This window comes from Abrus precatorius, unplaced genomic scaffold, assembly GCF_003935025.1.
Source record: "Abrus precatorius isolate BTA unplaced genomic scaffold, Abrus_2018 Scaffold6, whole genome shotgun sequence".
Classification (NCBI taxonomy): Eukaryota; Viridiplantae; Streptophyta; class Magnoliopsida; order Fabales; family Fabaceae; genus Abrus; species Abrus precatorius.
In genome coordinates, this window is record NW_020874406.1 from 13,056,225 (window position 1) to 13,078,771 (window position 22,547).

General features: G+C 28.6%; 3 protein-coding genes and 1 long non-coding RNA gene across 9 annotated transcripts; 3 read left to right on the top strand and 1 right to left on the bottom strand.

The window, feature by feature from the left end:
• Positions 1–837: 837 nt before the first annotated feature.
• LOC113870015 (PGR5-like protein 1A, chloroplastic) lies at positions 838–4,439 on the bottom strand. 3 transcript variants are annotated; one of them, XM_027506607.1, is made up of 10 exons: positions 4,092–4,439; positions 3,899–4,014; positions 3,695–3,791; positions 3,477–3,577; positions 3,048–3,104; positions 2,442–2,518; positions 2,258–2,309; positions 1,628–1,738; positions 1,461–1,558; positions 838–1,321 (listed from the first exon to the last, which is right to left on the bottom strand). In XM_027506607.1, exons 1-10 carry the CDS (start codon positions 4,285–4,287, stop codon positions 1,252–1,254), a joined length of 975 nt encoding a protein of 324 aa, XP_027362408.1. In that variant the 5' UTR covers positions 4,288–4,439; the 3' UTR covers positions 838–1,251. The 3 variants fall into 3 exon arrangements, with proteins under 3 accessions (XP_027362408.1, XP_027362409.1, XP_027362410.1); XM_027506608.1 differs by having other exon boundaries at positions 909–1,321; positions 3,899–4,003; positions 4,087–4,287; XM_027506609.1 differs by having other exon boundaries at positions 956–1,321; positions 1,461–1,493; positions 4,092–4,338.
• On the top strand, positions 1,256–21,963 carry LOC113870017. Its single transcript, XR_003505519.1, has 3 exons — positions 1,256–1,395; positions 6,555–6,557; positions 21,954–21,963. It is a non-coding gene; the product is annotated as an uncharacterized LOC113870017 (long non-coding RNA).
• On the top strand, positions 11,740–14,244 carry LOC113870014 (leucoanthocyanidin dioxygenase). Its single transcript, XM_027506606.1, has 2 exons — positions 11,740–12,290; positions 13,683–14,244. The coding sequence occupies exons 1-2, from the start codon at positions 11,794–11,796 to the stop codon at positions 14,242–14,244; spliced, it is 1,059 nt and encodes a 352-aa protein (XP_027362407.1). The 5' UTR covers positions 11,740–11,793.
• On the top strand, positions 16,408–20,524 carry LOC113870013 (YTH domain-containing protein 1). Of its 4 annotated transcripts, none has more exons than XM_027506604.1 (9): positions 16,422–16,589; positions 17,128–17,787; positions 17,962–18,191; positions 18,321–18,572; positions 18,653–18,729; positions 18,813–19,194; positions 19,814–19,870; positions 19,983–20,034; positions 20,114–20,517. In XM_027506604.1, the coding sequence occupies exons 2-9, from the start codon at positions 17,640–17,642 to the stop codon at positions 20,119–20,121; spliced, it is 1,206 nt and encodes a 401-aa protein (XP_027362405.1). In that variant the 5' UTR covers positions 16,422–16,589; positions 17,128–17,639; the 3' UTR covers positions 20,122–20,517. The 4 variants fall into 4 exon arrangements, 3 of the variants coding, with proteins under 3 accessions (XP_027362404.1, XP_027362405.1, XP_027362406.1); XR_003505518.1 differs by having other exon boundaries at positions 16,445–16,541; positions 18,666–18,729; positions 20,114–20,524; XM_027506603.1 differs by having other exon boundaries at positions 16,408–17,234; positions 19,983–20,022; positions 20,114–20,468.
• Positions 21,964–22,547: the final 584 nt, after the last annotated feature.

Genomic DNA, 22,547 nt, shown 5'->3' on the forward strand with positions numbered 1-22,547 from the left:
AAATATGGCTGACTTTCATTTTTAATTTGCCCGTTCTGGTATAACCACTAAATCCACTTTTCGAACTAGCGAAGTCCAATTATGAACTCCCAACCAAGAACAAATAAAATCACCTTTATGTATTCCTTTCTAGTGGTTTAAGAAACACATTTTTGTTGGTTTAATTGCACACGTTTAATCTATTTAGTTTGAATTATGTGTTATTTTAGCTTTTTAGAGTATTTATTTAAATGTTTTATTTTTGAAAGTAAACAAATTTGATCTTACAGTTAATTTAATTTAAGTACAAATTTAATTTTAATTTTTTCTATCAATTTAACCCTTCAAAAAGATAAAATTAATGAAAAATATTTTTTAAGAATAAAAGTGGTATTTTTATTTTTATTTTTTGGAACTGAAAGATTAATCCAGTATCTTCTATGATCAAAATGAAGTTTTCCTCACTAGTTGAGGTTATGAAAAATATCAATCAGATTATCTCACCATAATTGTAAATACATTTTTTACATGAATAAAATTTTTAATGTATTCAACTCTCTTCCCTTTCCTCAAGATTTCATACGACATAACGGAAATGAACTTAAATGATTTTAACTTTTATTCAAAAAATAAAATGGGTAAATAAATATAGCCTTATCCATAATTTGGTATAAGTAGTAAGAAATTATATAATTAAGAATACGTCTTTACCAAGAAAAATATAATTGAGTCTACGTGTATTTATTAAACCTCGCCGTGAAAAAAACAGTATATATAGCTGAAAGAAAGTTAAGTGTTAATTATTTATCTTCTTTTTTATTAAATTATACCCCCAACCAAAAAAAAAAACACCTTGATCAACGGTTTTAAGAATCCTCGCATAACTCATCTCTCCAATGGACGATTCTGCTATACAAAGTTCTTATAATAACAACTTCCTATTAGATATGGTGGTGGCACATAACACATTATTATACATTAGAGATCACACAATAATTTCATAGCCTTTAGGGGATCAATGACCATGCAGTTTCCTGACTTGATAAATTAGTCACTAGCTTCTACCTATGATGATCTCATCTCATTGCTGGTGGTACTAGCATGCGTGTATGTATAAATAAGAATACATAGAATATGTAGATCAGAATGTCCTTACAGATCTTGAACAGATCCCGCGACAGACAAATTATGATGAAGATGCAGGCTCGAGAATATATCTTACAACAGATTTAGCAGCGATCCTAGAAGATTGTACAGGGCATGTAACTCCATTTAAGCATTACTTCCTTCTGGTAATGTAATCAATCTTGTAGTTGAATCATACACCATTTTAGTACCACAGCTGAGGAAAAAATTAACTTTGGATGGTTAAACTAATGATCTATTATAATTCATAAATCATATCAGTTTAATGATGTGTAGGAAAATGAATAATATGGAATGGCAGGGATCGGATAATGCAGGGGTAGTTTTATACTTACCTTTCACATTTGACAGTGTTGGTGGAATCGCCACTTGAAATTGACAGTATAGTTCCAAAGAAAGAGGTATTTTCAGTGCCACAGTTAGGACAGGGACCCTTTAGAGGATACTATGTTAGTATATGAAATGGTTCAATATAAAGGAGATAGTGTTGCCAAAATTATACCTTCAAAATCAAAAAATCTTTTACAATTGCACTTGTAATTGACTGAGCCAGCCACACAATGAGGGGAACAGCGGCAAACCAAGTGAAAATGAAACTAAAAGGCTCTGGAAGCTGCACTCAACAATTCACAACATCTGTTACAATTATTACAGGTATTACCATTTTCAAATTTAGAAGAATTTATTTCTTGTCCATGAGATTAATCAATCTCATTGTACTAGCTTTGGTTTCTGCTCACCCTCAGATCCGATTGCTCATAGGTAAAACTTGATTGGTTAATAGCCAAAATTCAATACCAATGTGGCTTACTTCTTTGGGATTTAGTGTCTGGCCACAAGGTATTTAAAAGGATGAATAGATATCAAGTACTACAACAATATCCAGAATGAAGCACGTTACAATGTACTTAGATTTTATCAAATGGTGATCCACTTTGCATTTCACTCTAGAGAATCTTTTTCTGTTAAGAAGATATAAACAATAAAGATAAACTGCTTCCTGATCCAAAAGGCAACGGCACATAAGAGGGGACTGTAAAAGTGAAACTATTGTCTCACACATAAAGAATCAAACTACATCTAAATAACCAGTTAAGAATGCTAGAATGAAGGGAAAATAAGGAGAGCATACCTTTAGAAGATATGAGATCTCAAATCCAGTTAAATCATCGAGGAAAAAGAACCTAGCAGGGAACAAATGGAAAATACAAAAAGTCATGTGGGTGGTTATATTAAATGGCAGTAGCCGGAATCAAAATTTGCGCTAAATGCACCATGAAGTCATGCACTCTACACACAGAAAGAGAGTTACTCACAATCCTAATGCAATCACAGTTGCTGGAACGTTCAGCAGGAACATCTTTAAATAATCAACAGAAAGGTCACTGTAAACCTGTAAAAGGATGTCAATTGGTAAGGAATAAACATTTAACAAGAAAAGCCACTTCTATGTATGTTTCTATCTAATGTTTCGAGAATGATTATTCAATCCACTAAACAGCTTTACACAAAGATTCATGAATAAGTACAATTGACAACAGTGCAAATACTTTTTCGACTACAACAGTTTATAAGCAAAAACCAATTTGACAAGCAGTTAAGAGGAAAAGAATGGTCTATAATTGTTTAAAAAGTATAAACAGTTTCAAGTTTCAACTGTTAAATTATTTTATTTTATAATTAAAAATAGGTCTAAGCATGAATACTTTTAAGCCAACCAAAAAGAAACTGCATGCCATGCACTTTGAACTTATACAGCAATGGATTAAAATTCAAATAAAGGATTTGTCCAAATTGTGCCTTTTCTACATTTTCGACAGCTTTAGTTTTGCTTGTCCGAAGTACTTTTTTATATATTTTTATTTAACATTTCTAAAATGATTTAACCCATGAATCGGCTACACATAATAAATAATACTTACCTTTCTACTACGAAGACTGCACCTTGGACCCTCAGCCACAATTTCACTCCCTTCCATCTAAAAAATACAAAACATGTAACTAAATTTTCAAAAGTTTGCATTTAATTTAGGATTAGTACACTCTTTTTTCTAATTGATGAAACGTATTTTTATAGAATATTTAAAATGTTAATACTTTTAGTAAAATCTATAATTAATTTATAATTCATTTCCTAATTTCTATAAATGGATAGTTGCTTTGAATCAGGGATAGATCCAATAAATATTTAAGAAAAGGGCTAAAAGAGAATAAGGTTTACTTCATTCCCACATCATATACTTTTCGTTTCTTTTTCTCAATTTACAGTGAGATACTAATAATCAATTCACACCAGTTCATATTTGCACCCCGCCACGATTTAAAAAAAAAATCGTATAAAAATTGCAAACCTTTAGCCTGAGTTTCAATTCATCAAACTCTTTGTCGCTCACGATTGGTTTTCCAGACACATAAGCCATAGACGCTTCCAGAAATTTTTGCTCATCAGAACCTATATACATTGAACAAATAAAGACTCAAAAACAATATACAGTTACAGCTAGGAAGGAATTCATACGTTACTATTCATTACAGCTGCAGTTATACTGTTAGTGAAGTTGTTCCATACTTAGCATCACAACGCTGCTCCCTTCCCACATAAGTTCTTCCTTGAGATTATCAAATTCCTCGTTTGACATAATAGCCTTCCCCTCATAATAGAATGCCTTTTCAACAAAAAACAATTAATTTTCTTAGAATTATAACACATGAATCAAGATAAAGCCAGCAACAAATTAATGGGTGTTAAAAAAGACCTAGTTTTGAGCAATACCTGCAGTGCTTGAAGAAATTCTTGCTCAAGTTCACCAATTGATTTCTTCTCTTTTTTATCTAAGCTACAATAGGGTAAGATCTTACTATCAACAACAGCATCTTTCTCAACATTGCCTGAAAGAGAAGAGCGAGGGGAAACAGTGTGAGACCAATGTATGATATAAAAAGATGGTGTTAATATAAGACAAGACCTTGTTGATCGGTGGTGGCCTTGGGGGAGAACACAAATAACCGGCGGCGAAGGCATAAGTGGCGGCCATTGAATTGAATAAGGAGGATTCTAGAAGCAGAAATGGAGGAGAAGGAAGAGATTGGAATCAAGGGTGTTGGTGTTGGGGCAGTGAATGGACGCGGGTGTGTCAATGTGAAGGCTAATTTGCTTGCCATGATGATTACTAAAAAAACAGTGTGTTGGTGTTGGCGCTGTTAATGTTAATTATTTGTGGCAATTGGAGGGAGAGAAATAAAGAAGAGAGCCACAGATAAGGCAACAACGAACGTGTGGAGGGAAGGGAATTGCAACGGCTCATTCTCCCTTTCTTCTTCGCTTGCTTTCACATCATTTAGTGATCCTATTCCTACTTTGGTACTTTGTTTCGTTTCACGAATGTTTTTGACATGTCTTGTGAACTGCATCGTGTGCCCAAATGGAATCTCCGGTTCGTGGCTACGCGTTCGCGATGGGTTATCACGTGGCAGAGGTGGATCCTACAAAACGCTAAATATATTTATTGAGATAACCTAATCAAACTCTTTCTTAACTAGATTGGTTATAGCTTACTTAACGTCAGTTTTAATTATAGAAGTGTATGCTGTTAGTGAATGTCACACTTCATGTAAGTTTTTTTTTTTATTTAAATGTTACTATTATTAATTTGATTAATCAATAAAAAAATATTTATACAAACTATTCTAAGAGTTTGTCTTAATAAATATTTTGAAGTGATAATAGACTCACCCTTAACTTTATACATAGACTTTTTTAAGGAATTCATCATTCTTATAAGTTATTTTCAACTCATTTTAGAATAATTTAAATAAATTCATTAAACAAATACTTACATAAATAGATATTTAAATATAACATTTTTTTGAATTTATATAATTAACCTTGTCAAATCAGATAAAATTTGAAAACTTAATTATATATATATATATATATATATATATATATATATATATAAGCCATTATAACTATAAGTTGTTCCAAAAACATCCTTAACGACTTCAGACTTTTCCCAATCGGCCTTGAATATTTTGCCTTTTAAGTTTGGGGCTTTCATCATCGAGAGAATCTACTGTAGCTATGAGCTTATGACCCAAACAGAAGCTTTCTTTTGTGGCGAGGATATCCACAAACCACAATCGGCCTTGAATCTTCTTTTTCTTTAAGAACAAAATGGGCTTTAATGATCAAAATAATATAGAATTGTAGCCTTGAACTTATGATCCATACACTTTGATTTGAGAGAAGGAAAATCTCTCGCTCTATATATATTCGATCAAAAACAAATAATAATAAATTTGTGAGAAATATTTGGAGGAGATTAAAGAGAAAAGCAGGTAGTAAATTTTTATTACCGTCTAAGATAGTTGTTTCCTCGTTTATTTTTGTAATTGGAAAAATATTTGATATATTTATACATTTAGGAGGAAGTTAAATTTTTATTTTTTGGAAGGAAAAGAAGGAGAAATATTTATGTTATGAATTTTTATTTAGAACATATTGTGATAGTATATTTTTAAGTTCTATTAGATTTGAAAGTTTTGTATAAATTCTTTTTTTATTATTATCCTTCAAACTCTTTTTTTTTCTCTCTCAAACAAAATTTTATAAAAAAAATGCGGAATGTGATATATATTATAGATTTTTCTTTAAAAATCTGAGAGTTACCAAATAAGTATTACTATTAGTAAGCATCTAAAATCAAAATTGTTGGTAATTTATAGGAATTTTTACTCGTTTTGATTACGTACCTTGGGTGAGAATTTTAAAATTTTAATATTAGATATTTTTGGTAATTTATAAAAGTGACTTTACTCAAAATTATAATTTGTTAAAATAATATGGTTTAATTTTTTATTTTGAAAGTAAAATTAATATATATTTTATTATTTAGGAAGTCAAGTATTTACAAACTTACTCTCCCTTGTTGTTACATTTTAGTATTAAGATTAACTTGCACGTGTGAATTATACTCTCTTTTATTATAATGATTTTACTTTTTATTTATATTTTTTAATTATTTTTTAAAATTTAAAGATTCAAATTGTTACTTAACTTTCTTTTATTATTTTATATAAATTTTTTAACTTTTTATAAATACTTGTTTTTATATTTATAAAAATTTTGTTAATTTTTTAATTTAAAATTTACTTTTTAAAATTTTATATCTTAAATTTATGAATATTAATATATATATATATATATATATAAATTATTGACATGGAATACAATAAAAATATTATTTCAAAATAAATTATATTTTAAATTATTTTTTTATTACATCCTTTTCATTTTGATACATAATATTCATAATTATATAATTGTGTTAAAAATATTTATTTTAACAAAATACTATTTAAAATAATTTTATTGTATCTATACATATATAATTATTTAAAAAATTATAATTTTTTTCTTTAATTATTAGATTGTACATATTTATTTTGAAATAAAATAAATTTTAATTGAATGAAATACTAAAGTAGCTATAATTAAATATAATTTGAAATTCTCGAAGTAATACAACATTATGTTTTTTTGCTTCTCTACTTCTTATCAAACACACGTTTAGAAATGAGCTTAATTTCAGTATATGTTTAGATCTGTCTTACTACGTCAAATTCCCGCGCATACCTTAATATAAACTTGATTTTGTATTATGAAAATCACGCTTGATTGTTTTTAACTGTTTTTTTATTATTTTGCCAGAAGCAAATTAGGCTGAGAAACAACAAACTTTCGTGTTTGATTAATATTTTTTTATTAAAAAACATAAATTACTTTACTTCAAAGTCAATTTTATAGCAAAAAACAATTATATTAAAACTAAGCTAGCCAAAATCTTACAAATTACACTCACTTAAGTGTGCAATTTGCAGCCACTATACGTACTAAAAAAAAAAAGATGCGAAACCGTGTTTGTTGATTGTTATATTTCAATTTATGGTCGATTGGGTATTGAAGACTACAAATATTTTGAAGAGAAACTCGTGTTAGAGATGAATAGTTGGCTCGAAAATTCATGTTGCTAACTGGGATTTATTGGATAGGATTTGTTTATTTGTATATTTTAAAAAATAATTTAAGAAAATCCAATTTTACTTTAATAGTGTAGGTCTTGCTAAGTAGTAATTAAAGATCAAACGATAGAATTTTTTCATAAAATATTATCCGATTATGCATTTATTTTTTTTAATAAATTGTTTAAATTTTTGTAAAGCATACGAAAGAATCTAAATAAAATAACTCAAGTTAATTTCTTCAGCCAATAAATATTTTCCTGTTCACAAGGAAAAAATAAATTTACTTGTATTTCACCCAATAAATAATGTATGCTAATCCATAATATATATAAAAAAGTTATACACTAAATCTGGAAAGAGAGAGGGATGAAAATGAGATTTGATCTAAAGTTTCGTAAAGATGATAATTAGACCTAAAATTAATCCACATTTGCAATAATAATAATAATAATATTGACAAAAAATTATCCGTTAAATAGTTTATATTTAAATACAAGTATTTATTTGTAAAAATTGAAATAAATAATCTGTGTTATATATTGTGATAAAAGTATGAAATAATTGTTTTTATTGGATTAAAATGCAAATAATAAGTTTGAGATATGTATACAAGAATAAACACTAAAACTATTATTTTTATTATTGTTTTAAAAATTAAATCGGTCTAGTTAGTTCTCTGATTTGTTCGATCCAAAAAAATAAATATTCTATTAAAGGATATTTTTATTTAAAATATTATCATAAGATATGATAATGACTTTTGAAACTTTAAACGTCAAATAAACTGTAGTTATCGTCGTTGTTGGGATTATTAACGTCTCTCTCATAATTTTTGATGTGGTGACTTCGTATTATCAAATATCAATGGCAAGAACTCTACGAAGGATGAATGGATGGAATACCAATTTATGTATGTGGCTGATGGTTTTGGTCGTTTGCCTCTCACTTTGCCAACCATTCTCTCATCCAGAATACATAATTATGTCGTTTACTTATCTATTCTATCTCTGTGGATTAATTTTGGTTTTTTTTTTTTTTTTAATAAAAATAGTTTTAGTAACCATCTAAATATAAACATTGGCCTACTTTTAGAAATTTTATTCTAAAAAGAAAAATATCTTAAAAATTAATAAAATTTCTCTCATAAATCACTCATATATTTTTTTAATTCTTTCATTTATTAGAAATAATTTTTAATTTTTATTTTTTAAAAGTTTTTTCATTTACTTTTAACGATAAGAGAAATTTTATTACATTAAATTGGTTCTCTTGCTATAATTTTTCTAGAAGTTCATTCGGTTATTTTTAAGATTTATTTTGTTATTATATTACGTAACTATTTTATATTTTAAACTAAGTTTAATTCCTTTTTAATATTATCTTTTATTTTACTTTTAAACTTAATTTGATTTAGTTTTTCAATGTTAATAAATTATCAAATTTTTTGTTAATAAAAAGGGCTCAAAGCCCAAACAATAGCAAAAACCTAGGTAATACTTTTAGGGTACCAAAACCTTATAGCATCCAATAATAAAAGAGAAAGTAAACTTAAAGGGGCTGAATCCAAAAAATAAGAAGACATCTTGCCATCAGCCCCTGCCTTAGTTAGCCAATCAGCACAATGATTGGCTTTTCTCAAAACATGACTAAATATAATAAAACGAATATGTTTTAACAAATTCTTAAGCTCACTAATTATAAGAAACAAAGAGTGATTACAACTAGGATAATTGACAATAAGAAAAATGGTCTTAGAAGACTCGTATTCAATCCAAATCAACTGAATCTTTTTCTGAACAACCATCTTGAGCCCCCAATATACTCTCCAGAGCTCAGCAGCTATAGGAAGATAGGAATTAATGGCCCTACAAAACCCAGCTAAGAATCTTCCTTTACAGTCCTGTATAAGACTTCCGCAGCCAATTTGGCCAAAAATAGGATATGAAGCTCCATCCACATTAAGCTTTAGATGTGACTGGATAGGGGCATGCCACTTTATCTAGCTTTGGGGATCCATCACACTCCAGATAAAACCTGCCACAAAAAACAAAGGAATCAAACTCATGAAAAATGCTTTGTAACAAACTTCCAGTGAAAGAGGTTGATTCTGGAAAATAGCTTGGTTCCTATTTCTCTATAAATTCCAAAGAGTTATCCCAAACAACACATCTATTATAATCTTGAGAATGCAAATTATAAGAAGCCCAATTTTCAGGAAGAATAAGAGAATTCCAAATTTGATAGACAAACCAGCAATTCTTAAGAATATGAATGACAAATTCTGCATCCTCATTACACCTAAAGTAATCAATAGACCTAGTCATTTCTCTTTTGTATCTTTCCACATTAGTTAACAATCTATTATGAACAATTTTCCAAAGAAACATAGAGATTTTGGGAGGACCTCCTCATTTCTAGATTTTTTTTTACTTTTATACTAAGTTTAATTCCTTTTTAATATTATCTTTTATTTTACTTTTAAACTTAATTTAATTTAGTTTTTCAATGTTTAATAGATTATCAAATTTAATATATGTTTTTAAATAAATTAAATATTAAGATTATTATAATCTTACTCAATCTTAATTTAAATTTAGATTTTAAATTTTGACACATCATCTTATTAAAAATAAAAATAATTTATTTAATTTATAAAATATATTAAATTTTAAAATATTGATTCACTTAAAAGTTTATTTTAATTTAATAATTTAAAAATTCACTAATTTTTTTATAATCCTCGAAATGAAAGGCTTCAGAAAATTACACCAGTTGTATTTTGCCCCTGCCGATAACTTCAATATCAATTGACTTATCGGTGCCAGTTCTCCCCTCACGCGTCACATTTTAAGGAGACTTAATTTCCTACGGTAGGCTGTTTGAATATCAGATGCCTTTCTCTTGAAATATATATAGTGAGAGTGAAATAATTAATGTTACGTTATTTTTTAAACTTTTGTAAGTAATTTATAAAAACGATAATCCGTCTTCCTACAGATGTGCACACACACCTTATTCATTATAAATAATAAAACAAACAAAATTTGCCAAAGAAAAAATTAAACATATTTTTTAAAAATATCTTTCATATACTTATTTTGAAAAAAAAAATTAACTATACTTTTAGTCTTTTTAGTTTGTACTAGGTATGATTTTCATATTTCAATTTTTTTAGGTAGTTAATTTTTTCTATTTTTAAATTATATAAATTTGGTCACTCTATCAATTTTTTTAATTTAAAATTATTTTTTTAGCTTTTAGCCAAATTTTTAGAGGTTTATAATAGAATTAGAACTTGAAATAATTTTAAAGTTTTAAATTAATAATAATATTAAAAATTTAATAAAATTTCAAGAATTTATGTGAGATTAGACTTTAAAGAGGATAAATTTTGAGATATTTATTTAAGTTAAAATTCAAAACATTATTAATATAAAAATATTTACAATATTAATTAATGAAAAATCACCATATGTAAAGCTTTTAAAGCAATTGTTATAGAAGTCTATAATTTTTAATGATATGATAATAATTATTAGATAATAGTGTAAAACATATTTGAATTGTCAAAAAAAATTTATAATTTTTTTTTATTTTCAATACAATTTGACATTTTAGTTTATGAAATTTGATTAAAAAAAATTAATCTATATGATTTGTAAAGATTGTACGTAAAAAAAATTAGTGATTTTAAATTAAAAAAAAATGAAAAAAGATCAAATTTACTAAATTTTTAAAATACAAATTTAAGTAGCTCAAATAAAATTTAAAACTCAAATCACCCATAGTTCAAATTCAAATAACAAAAACTATAATCAAACTTTCTTAATATAAATTGTAAGTTACACGTAATTCGCTCGTAAATTTGAGTGTTAAACAAATGCACTTATAATTCTGAATAATTTTCTCGTTGGCAATGAATTATTTATAGGTTAATATTTGTGAAATTGCTGAACGTGAAATTTATTTGGTCCAAACAAGTCCACAGGTGCTATAAATAAGGGAAGTGTTTTTCTGAAAAAAAAAGGGACCACAAAATAATGTCTTATTTGATTATTTAGTGCATTTTGCAGACATAGATGCATATAAAAAATGAAACTAGTTTGTTTAATATAATATCAGATACAGTAAATCGATAACGTTGGGGCAACGAGCCACACGATTCATTAGCAACAAATATACGAATCGCTAAATGTCACGGAAAAATTTACGATGCCTTTCGTGTGCTTTCCTCTTTACGCATTGTTTGAGGGGAAACTTGATTAAGGTTGGTAGAACTTGAAAGTTGGGGAAAGATTAAGCGGAAAAGAAAATTGAGACGGTTAGGCAGGGTTGTGTGCCGATCACGTGCTTTAACCTCCGGTCAACCCTAACCATTAACGGCAATTTTTTTAGAACATTTCACATGGTTGATTGTCTGGTTGAGAAGTTGGCCACGTGACCACCGGTACGGTGATTATCATTAGTTGTTACTACGGACATTGACAATTTGACATCACGTAGAATTATAGAATTCGACCAAGTATTATATATACCTTACTAACTCGAATTAGGCTTTTCAGAGTTGAAAGTGAAGTGACACTGGATACCAAGATACAAAGGCAACAACATAGAAAAGAAAATTTTAAGTAAACCTATATTTTTATGGGGACGGTGGCACCAAGAGTTGAAAGCTTGGCAAGTAGTGGGATTCGATCCATCCCTCGAGAATATGTGAGGCCGAAAGAAGAGTTGACGAGCATAGGGAACGTGTTCGAAGAAGAGAAGAAGGAAGGGCCTCAAGTTCCTACAATTGACTTGAGAGAAATAGACAGTGAAGATGAGTGTGTTAGAGCGAAATGCCGAGAGAAGCTGAAGAAAGCAGCACAAGAGTGGGGTGTGATGCATTTGGTAAACCATGGGATCCCTGATGAACTCATAAACCGTTTGAAGAAAGCTGGAGAAGGCTTCTTCTCTCTCCCAGTTGAGGAAAAGGAGAAGTACGCGAATGATCAAGCTTCTGGGAAGATTCAAGGGTATGGAAGCAAACTAGCCAATTCTGCTAGTGGCCAATTGGAGTGGGAAGATTATTACTTCCATCTTGTTTTCCCTGAGGACAAGCGTGACTTGTCCATATGGCCAAAGAAACCTGCTGATTATACGTGAGTCACTCCATGCTTCTCTTCTCTTCTCTCTTCTACTTTCCCATTTCATTCATTCATATTTTAAATAACTATAAACTCTCTTACCCTTTATTCCTACCAATCATCCTAATTATTAAATGAAAAAAGTATTTGATATATTTTATATTTTAACGTGATACTAAATGAACCTTTTTATTTAATATTTAATTTATAAAATAATAAAAATATTATTCGAGGACATAATAAAACTCTTTTATCTTTTGATTCCATATAGTAACTATCAATACCATTCCAGTGTACGTGAGATCAATTCTTTCATTGAATATGGTTAGGTATTGAAAGCAAAAACCTATTCCAACGTTAGTTTTTTCCTCGTGATCACATGCTTAAGGAATTAATTCCCTTTTTCTCGATTGTCTTTATTTGAAAGTACAAACTATGTTTATGAAATAAATGGTATTAATTGTTTCTTAAACTATTTTATAAGTCTTTATATAGTTTTATTAAAATGATCAAATAGATATATATAATTTTAAAATTTCTAATGGATTATCTATATTTTCAGAGGTTGATTTTTTATTTTTGGTTTTTAAAATTTACCATTCAATTTTAGTTTTGGTATCTAAATTTTAAAAGATTGATTCTAATATTTATTATCACTAGACTAAATATAAGTCTTGATAGTTATCTCTTCAATGATACATGCCAGCGCATGCCTTTGCTGCAGGTACTTACTTGGGACAAACACCTAAAATAATAAATTTATAAAGACCAAAAATTAAATTAAAATTGAGATATACATAAATTGTAAAAAAATAATGTTTACAATTTTAAAAAAATATGCACTTCGATTTTGATTTATATTTTTAAAGTATATATATTTTTTGTTCTTATAGTTTTTTAAAAGTTTTGCGCTATCATTAGCAAAATATGTCACCGCATGTAGCTTTTAAGAGACATACATCAAGATCAATGCCTAATTAATTAAATGAATCAAAATCTAAAAGAGTAAAAATATAGGGATTAAATTTTAAATAAAATGAAATTAAAGGGGTTAAAAGCTAAAGGAATTAAAATGATAATGACTAAGAAATAAACTTTTAAAGTATAAGAATTAAAATAAAAATTTATAGGAAAAAAATTAATCCGCTTTTAAATAACTCCTTAGTTAATGCTGAAGGTAAAATATGCTTAATTAGTGAATGTTTAGGTAAATTATTTTATTTAACCGGTATAAGTTTTTGAATCTTAATTATAAAATTTTACACAATCAATAAGAATTTAATTGAATTAATAATTTTTTTTAAAAAAATCTTTAAATCATAATAAGAACTTATTTAACAAAAACATAATAAATTATAGGTAGTAATTGAAACCTAATTGGAACTATTGCTTCATGTATGCAAGCAGTGAGGTCACAAGCGAGTATGCTAAAAAACTAAGAGGGCTTGCAAGCAAGATACTGGAAGTGCTATCTCTTGGATTGGGGTTGGAAGGAGGGAGATTGGAGAAGGAAGTTGGTGGAATGGAAGAACTTTTACTGCAGTTGAAGATCAACTATTACCCGATTTGTCCCCAGCCAGAATTGGCTCTTGGAGTTGAAGCCCACACCGATGTAAGTTCACTCACTTTCCTTCTTCATAATATGGTGCCAGGTTTGCAGCTTTTCTACGATGGCAAATGGGTCACAGCAAAATGTGTCCCCGATTCCATTCTCATGCACATTGGTGACACCATTGAGATCCTTAGCAATGGCGAGTACAAGAGTATTCTGCATAGGGGTCTGGTGAACAAGGAAAAGGTTAGAATATCATGGGCAGTGTTCTGTGAACCCCCCAAGGAAAAGATCATCCTGAAGCCACTTCCTGAGCTTGTTACTGAAACAGAACCAGCACGCTTTCCCCCTCGCACTTTTGCTCAGCATATTCAGCACAAACTATTCAGGATGACTCAGGAAGGTCTTCCAGAGTGATCATCATTCAATTGCATACGCATGTGTAATCCATCGTGTTTGTATCGTATGCTTCTGTCACCAATAATTCTCAAGTGTTGCACCAATAATATAGGCCATATATGTGCCCCGAATTTGCTTTAGTTGAGTTTTTGGCTTCCTTTATTAAATAATACTTATATATTCGAATTTTCATATTTGATTAACTTTTTTTTGCTTATGATTATCCAAATTAAGTTTAAATTTTCTTTTGAGCTTGTTTTGTAAATTAAACGTTGTTGATGGAATTTAATATATTCGATTAACATGTATTAGCATATATTTTTCTAATAAAAAGTAAATTATTAATATATATATATATATTGATAATATTATTATTTATTTGACCTCCATTATTTTTTTAATATTCTTTTGCTTGATTACAATCTTTAATTATTTTAAATTTTTAATGTGGTAACTCTAGAGAAAAATAAAATATTTTTGTGATAATAAAGAAATTAATCATATTATTTATTAACTCGAGACACATTTCATTATTGATGTAGAGATTAAGTTCATTCAAATTGTTTGAAGTCCTAAATAATTAATCACGTTACATCGTTAAAAAGTTATAATATTAGTTTGTTTCGACAAAACAAAAGTTACAAATTGAGTGTAGTTCACACAAATTTATTGAAAAATTCTAACACAACGTACCAAATTTCAGTCAGTATATTTTGAAGTTTTTTTTTTTTTTTAAATGTGTACAATATAATATATTGTTAAAATTTTAAATGAAAAATTTAATTTTAATTATATTAAGAACCAACATATCATAATTATTTAAAATGTATTAAATATTCATGTTTATAGTTAAAAGTAAACAAAATTAAAAAAATTACTTTTTATTTGAGTCGATTTTAAATAAATTTTATATTTTTTTAAATTTTCTCTATCATATTAAAAAAAGGATAAAAATATCTTACATTATACATACATAAATAATTAAAATTCATTTAATTTATTTTTTTATTGACAAAAATATTGTACGGTGCATATAATTTTAATTTAATCCTAATAATATATTCTACATATAAAAATGAGACTGAAAATGTTGTTAATAACTGTATTTTTATTAAATATTCATCAGTAAAAAAATAAAAAAATGAAAATATATTAAAGTTTCTTATTAATTTACAAAAAAATAAATATTATTATAATTGTTCCCCTTTATCGCTAAATACTAATATGTGCATATATATATATATATATATATATATATATATATATATTACTATATAAGTTTGGTAATTAATTTTTTTTTTCTAGTAGGGGATGAAAGTTTCATTCAAAATTTTAAAAGGAATGACTTAAAAATAATTTTATATAAACAGTCAATAGTTAATAATTTATAATAAAATATTTTTAATTTTAATATTATATTTATTACACATTATAGAGGCGTTCAAAAAATTTAATTTTATAAATCCAATTCATAACTAATGTTAAATTGATTTCAACAACACATGATGAAACTAATTTAATAATAATAATAATAATTTTGTTTTAAAAAATATAATTTTTATTTTAATTAAACTTAATGCATTTATTATATAAAAGTAAATATAATTAAATTTGTAAATTTATGATTAGTTAATATTTTAATTAATTAAAGAGTTTATTTTTTCCTGTAAAAATTTTTACATACTATTTTTATTAATTATTATAAAAATATAAAAATTATATGACAATCGATGATAACGTTTTTTTTTTATATTATCAATGTATTTAAACTAAATTTTTAATTAAAAACATAAAATATAAAAATAGTAATACATTACTATCTTTGATTTTATTTATAAATAGTAATAACTATTTTTATTCAAAATATAAGAAAAAAATTTAAAAACATTAGTTATTAATTTTTATATTTTTATTTATTGTAAAATTTGTCATACTAAAATTCTCACTATTTATTTATATAAATAAATGAATTAATATAAATAATTTTTTATTAATTTAGATAAATTAAGTAATTTTTTTATGTGCAATGAAGTATTTATTTTTATAACTAGACAAAAAGATGTATTTATTTTTATAAATAGGTTATTTAACTGAATAATTTAAGAAGATATAGTTAAAAAAAAAAAAAAAAAGGCAAGAGGGAAAATAGATAACAGTAAACACTTGCAGGAAAGAAAAGCCAAGAAAATAAAAGGAAAGAAGCAGAGTAGAGAGCATGGGCATTAGCCATTAGCGATAAGGATAGAAGAGGGCGAATCGAAAGTGATAACGCGCGCGCCAACTAGGGCTCCGACACCGCACTTCACCCTATCACAGTACTCATACTTCTACAGTTCTAATTCGAATCGTAATCTGTGTAGCGCGTGCGTCTTTTTCTCTCCTTCTCGGATAATGGAATGGTTGTGTTTGTGTTGAATCATGATTTAGTGCCAATGCTTTCACTTCAAATGTTATTAGCTTTGCAAGCGTTTCTCTCTTTGTTCGCTATGCTATGTCAATGTTACCTTCGATTCTCACACTTGTAACCAGTGCGTTACACTGTTCAAATGTTTTAGGTTCATCTGCCACTATCATGCTCTATTGATAATGGTTAGGACTCAGGGATATGTTACTCATCTCTGCTTCCATTTTTATAATTGATAATGCTGTGATGTATTTTAATACCCACAAATGATTATGGTTTATGAATACTGAACAGATGTGTGGATGTAAGGAACACATAGGTTATCTGTTTTTTTTATTTTTAAAACAAGATACTAAGTCCCTGTAAGTCCGAGAAAACAATTGTGTATCAAAATTGGTGTTGCACTCCATGTTTTCTGCGCGGTTGATTCTACGGTTCTCTTCGGTTTGGGTGGCTGTGATATCTATTATGCTCACTGATTTAAAATTTCTTGACAGGTCAATTGGGATTGGGATGTCTTCTGATAGTGCAAAGGAAAGTGCTTCAGTGGTTGATTCATCAGTGACTGAATGTAGACATGACATTGGAAATTTAGATGACCCAGGTTGTGATAATGTTCGTTCACTTGTCATTTACATGTCATGTGAGTGAATGAACTTGCATGGTGGGGATAAGAAAGGGAAATAATTCTTTGACACTCCAAGAGTGGGTGGAAGATGAGAGCGATAGGAAGAAAATTAAGAAGAAGAAGAGAGGTGAAGTAAAAGATGTGATATAAAATAAAGAGAGATAGAAAGAAGGGAAAGATGGAGAATGGATATGATAGAAAGTGAGTGTGAAATTAAGATTTGGGGTAAGAAATGGAATGAGAAAATCATTAATTTAAAACCACAGTACATTCCATATAAGATAAAATGCGTATAACAAAATGACGGACAAAAGATAGAGGTGAAGTTACAATTTTCTAATAAAAATCAAATATGCTTGGTCGTGTGTGTAAAGAGGGGTAATGCATCCCACTCCCTTTTACTGTTTAACTCTACTTCCGAATGTGAATCACCTTGTCAGTCCATCATATCTCACAGATCCAAACATACCCCGAATTAGCAAAATTTACTTGCAGTTTCGGTGTGTCCAGAGGATCACTGACTTCAACGGTAAGGAATGAAATAGGGAGTTTATCATATCCTCAAAATCATTTCATAGATGCATGTGCATCTCTATTTATATAAACATGCATGTGCGTTCTTTTCCTTTCATTTTTCTTTTGCATTAATATTTGATTTTTTTTCTCTCTTTTGATCTCTGATTTATGTCTAATCCTTTGTTAGAGAGCTCAAGTTGCAAGTTTAAGGAAGACATTAATTCAACTAAAGCAGAGAGAGTGGGACATTCTCATGGTCAGATAGTTCATCCGACTGAAATTGGAGTGGAAAAATTGCACAATATAAAATATTTTATCATTAAGAGTTTGAACTATCAAAATCTACGTTTGTCTATTGAGAAAGGAATTTGGGCTACACAAATCATGAATGAACCAATTCTGGAAGAAGCTTTTCATGTAAGACACCTCTTCTGATCTTAAATTATATTGTTGAAATTGTTATTTACTTCAGAATCTGTCAAGATTTAGGGAATGAAATTATCCTAAGATAAAAACAACTTTGATAATTATTTGCTTATATTACAGAATTCAGGCACTGTAATCCTTATATTTAGTGTCAACATGAGCGGTTCCTTCCAAGGGTATGCACAAATGATGTCCGCCATTGGATGGAGGAGGGACAATGTTTGGAGTGAGGGGAGTGGTAAAAGTAATCCTTGGGGTCGCAGTTTTAAGGTCAAATGGCTGTGTTTGAATGATTTGCCTTTCCACAAGACTCTACATCTCAAGAATCCATTGAATGACTATAAACCTGTCAAAATTAGCAGAGATTGCCAGGTTCCCTTTTATTTTTCCCTCTTGCACCTTTTGAAAATTAAGCATGTATTATGTGACTCTGAGTTAAGTGCCCTTTCTAGGAATTATCTCCAGATATTGGCCTAGCTCTTTGCGAACTCCTTGATGATAAGCATGTTACAGACGGCCTGCTAAGCAGGTAAATCTTGTAGAGAGGTGATAGATATTGTGTTTTGGCTGCATTTAAAGAGGCTCACTGCTTATTGGTTTTTGTATGTGCAGTTCATCGAGGGATGATTTTTCTTTGAAGGAGCATTATGCAAATACGCCAGGTTCAATGGGAGATGAAGACTCTAATTTTCCTCCACTGCATTTGTCATGGTCAATGCCCCTGCCTTATTCTTCCTTGTTTTATCAGAATCAACCTGAAGCAAATAGATTTCATTCAACAAACCAAAGATTCAGGGGGAAAATGTTCACTGAAATATTGCCTCTCTCTTCGGAGTCATCACAAGTGTCATCAGGGATTAAACGTTCTCATTTTAGTGAGCGCATTCCAAAGCTACAAGTGATCAAGGATGAGGCTTCTCAATTTGATTTTCGGGCTCTGTCTTCAGGAAGCCCTTTAGCTAGTACCCTAACCGAGGATGATTTTCTTGACATGGTACTGGGAATTTATCTTTCATCATCTAATCAATTATTTTTTTGCCCGTTTTATTTCAAATTATTGTTTAGTTGTCTCTAAGAAACTTATTTAGGGAATGACTTGCGATCACATGGACTTGGCAAAGTCAAAGCCAAGTCATTATACAAGCCAAGTCAAAGCCAACGCAAAAGAGATTCCATACTATGACTTGCATAGCCTTAACCCAGACTCCTTTGAAGGAACTCTTACTAATGTTTACCCTCATTATACAAGCTTATATGCATTTTGGTGTCTTAAAATTTTGTTAAATTGGATATTCGGGAAGTGAGAAGTTTCAACTTTGCAGTTTTAATTTTGTATAGTATCAGACTATAGAACCATTTTACGTTGAGTTCCTTAAAATACTCCCTGCCCTGTTCCTAGATCCCAAAGAAGACATGGAAGCCTGCTATCTTTACTGGATATTGAGTTCCTCTCTAGATTTAGGTCATGGAGCTGTTGATGAAAATTTGTTGCATGAAGCTACCCAGGGACAGGGTTTTTTGTTGTTGAATTCTGCACACTTGTATAATTGGTATATCTGTATTGGTTTCACGTGCATGTTTTTCTGCTAACTTTGTGTGTGTTTTGGCTGCAGTCCTATGAAGAATACCTGGAGGTCCATAGCAGATGCAGTAAACAGTTACGCATCAGTGTCAGTATGCAGATCAATATTATTTCACTATTCTCGTGTTTTTATCTAGACATGTTTGATGTATCTTTCACAATTGCACTAAGCCATAACCAAGCCATCAAAATTCTTTCAGGCAAGTAAACCATCTCAGAAACAACTGGAATCGTTGAGAGGTAATTCGACAGGTGAAGATCTTTCCTGGTGCTGTATTCCAAATCATAAGTTGTCAATTTAGTGATTCCGGAGCTGGGATTCATTTTGCAGGAACCTAGACAGTGTTGATAGAGAAAAGAGCAACTCCCGTGGGAAGATGCATTAGTCTTTGCCATGGATATTATAGCTCCTCCAACATCCTCACATGGTAACTTTTCGTTTACTAAATTTTGGACTTGAGTGTTGTCATCCGTATGGACGCCCTTTTCCAAAAGCAACTACGTAATGGAAGTTAATTGCAATTTATCTAAAATTAGGACTTGATATTATACCTCATTAATGTGATTCATTTCCAAGGTTAATTTGAGGCTGATTTACCAATTGTACAAAATTTAGATTTGTATTGCCCAAAATACGCCTTGTGTGTATATAATATATATTTCTCCAGTGCCCTCTGGAAAATTGTCAGTTAAGATGCTTATATTGGTTTAATAAGTGAGAAACTCAGATGTCTTCAATTTTATTAATTTTCTTGTTTAGACGATATTGAAATTTGCACATTATATTGAATCTCGTATGCGCGGCGGGCTGCCATTTGTAGAACATGAAGAAACATGCACAGGTTTTATCTAAATTTGAAATATTAGAAATTTAGATACCGGTAAGAACATCATAAGTTCAAAGTAGTTCCGATTTATCTAAATTTGAAATATTAGAAATTTCAACAGATATTTTCTCAACACTTGCTTTTATAGGATAAAATGAATAAGCTACAACATTTGCAAGTGTATCATTAATTTTCAATATTTTTTAAGTTTCTTCTGACATGTAAAATTTTAGCCATATCATTTTTAGACAAAAAAAAAAAAACTTATTTTAAAAAATAAAAAATAATTAATATTTAAATTTATGAAAAATTGTAATTAATATACTAAAAGTTAAAAAAAAAATGCTCAACCAAAAAATATATATAGCAATAAAAAATATACTAAGAACTAAAATTTTGTGAATCAAATCAAAATTATATAACAATTATGGATATATAAAAAGTATTTTAAAACTACAAAACTGAAAAATTACATTATTATGTCATCAGTTTATGTAATAAAACAAATTGAAAAATTTTAGTGTTTAAAAGTATTTGGTATGTAATATCAAAATTATTGATTGACTGACATAAAAGTGCAATATTTTTTTACGCAAAAATTAATATTTGTTCAACCTTATTATTCTAAAGTATCGTTTCTATATCAAATTATCATTTTTATTGTCAACGACACAGAGGATACTTGTATTTTAATTATTAAAAAAATAACTCATGGGACGATCATCACAATTATGCAACAACAAAGCGGGCTACATGAGCAATTTTCCGGTGATTAACAGGACACAAAGAATGCAACATACTCTAACTTGAAACATCGAACCTTGAACATGAGGAGCAGCGAAGGTGGACCATAAAGAAGCGCATTCATCAGCTCCACTATAATGAGGAAAAACCATGTCAATTTCGTCCCTCCTCTTAAAAAACTCTCCCCTTCTTCCCGCCATCTTCCATTGCAAGAAAAATTGCTACTCCCTCCCCTCTGCCTGCTATCTTCCGCACATTCATTGTCTCTCGTAACTAACAAGGAATGAAACTCTCCTTGCTCTTTTATGGAATTATTTCTTTTAATAATAAAAAAATAAATAATATTATGGACTATACTTATTATTTTATTATTAAAAAAATAAATATTATTCTTCTAAAAAACAATACTTAAAGTAATGGTAAAAATTACTCTAAATAAAAATATATTTTATTATATATTTTTTTGATACTTTTTTAATAATACCCTATTTTGACAAAAACTCTTAATAGTATAATATTCTATAATTATAGAAAAATAAATTTAATTTTGTAATTATTGATGCAGATAAACAAGAGGCTAAATAAAGATGAAAAGAACAGAGTTTAATTAGAGATGAGAAGTAGTCAAGTTACAAACTTGAGAAACATAAAAGTTATAAAACATAGAAATTCATAATTTTAGAATACAAGTTGAGAATTAAAAAAGATCAATGCTAGTTATTTTTTAATTTCATAGAATTGTCATATGAAATTATGATTCTAACTTTTAAAAGACTACCAAACATAACATTTAAAATTAATAAATCCAATTGTAATATTCTAAGCATTAATTTTATATCCAATTCTATGCGTCAAACGGAAAACGGGCAATTATAGTCTTTTTCTAAGTAGGAATTCTTTATTATCTTTTATGAAACTGTAAGAGGCAAAAGTTTGTAAACATTTGGAGTTCTTGGTATATTACTACTTGGGAGTCTTTCTGCACATTTGAAATTTATTGGGCTTGCTTTGATTTGTGTATTTATTTTTAAATTATTGACTAAAGTATAAAAGGCTAAAGAATAATATTAGTATTATATTGTTTTAGTACACATTCATTTATTGGATAAAATTTAATGTGGATTTCACTAAGTAATAAAGGTTATTCTTTAAAAGGGTGAACCTAAGATCATTTAATACTAGTATTATATATTT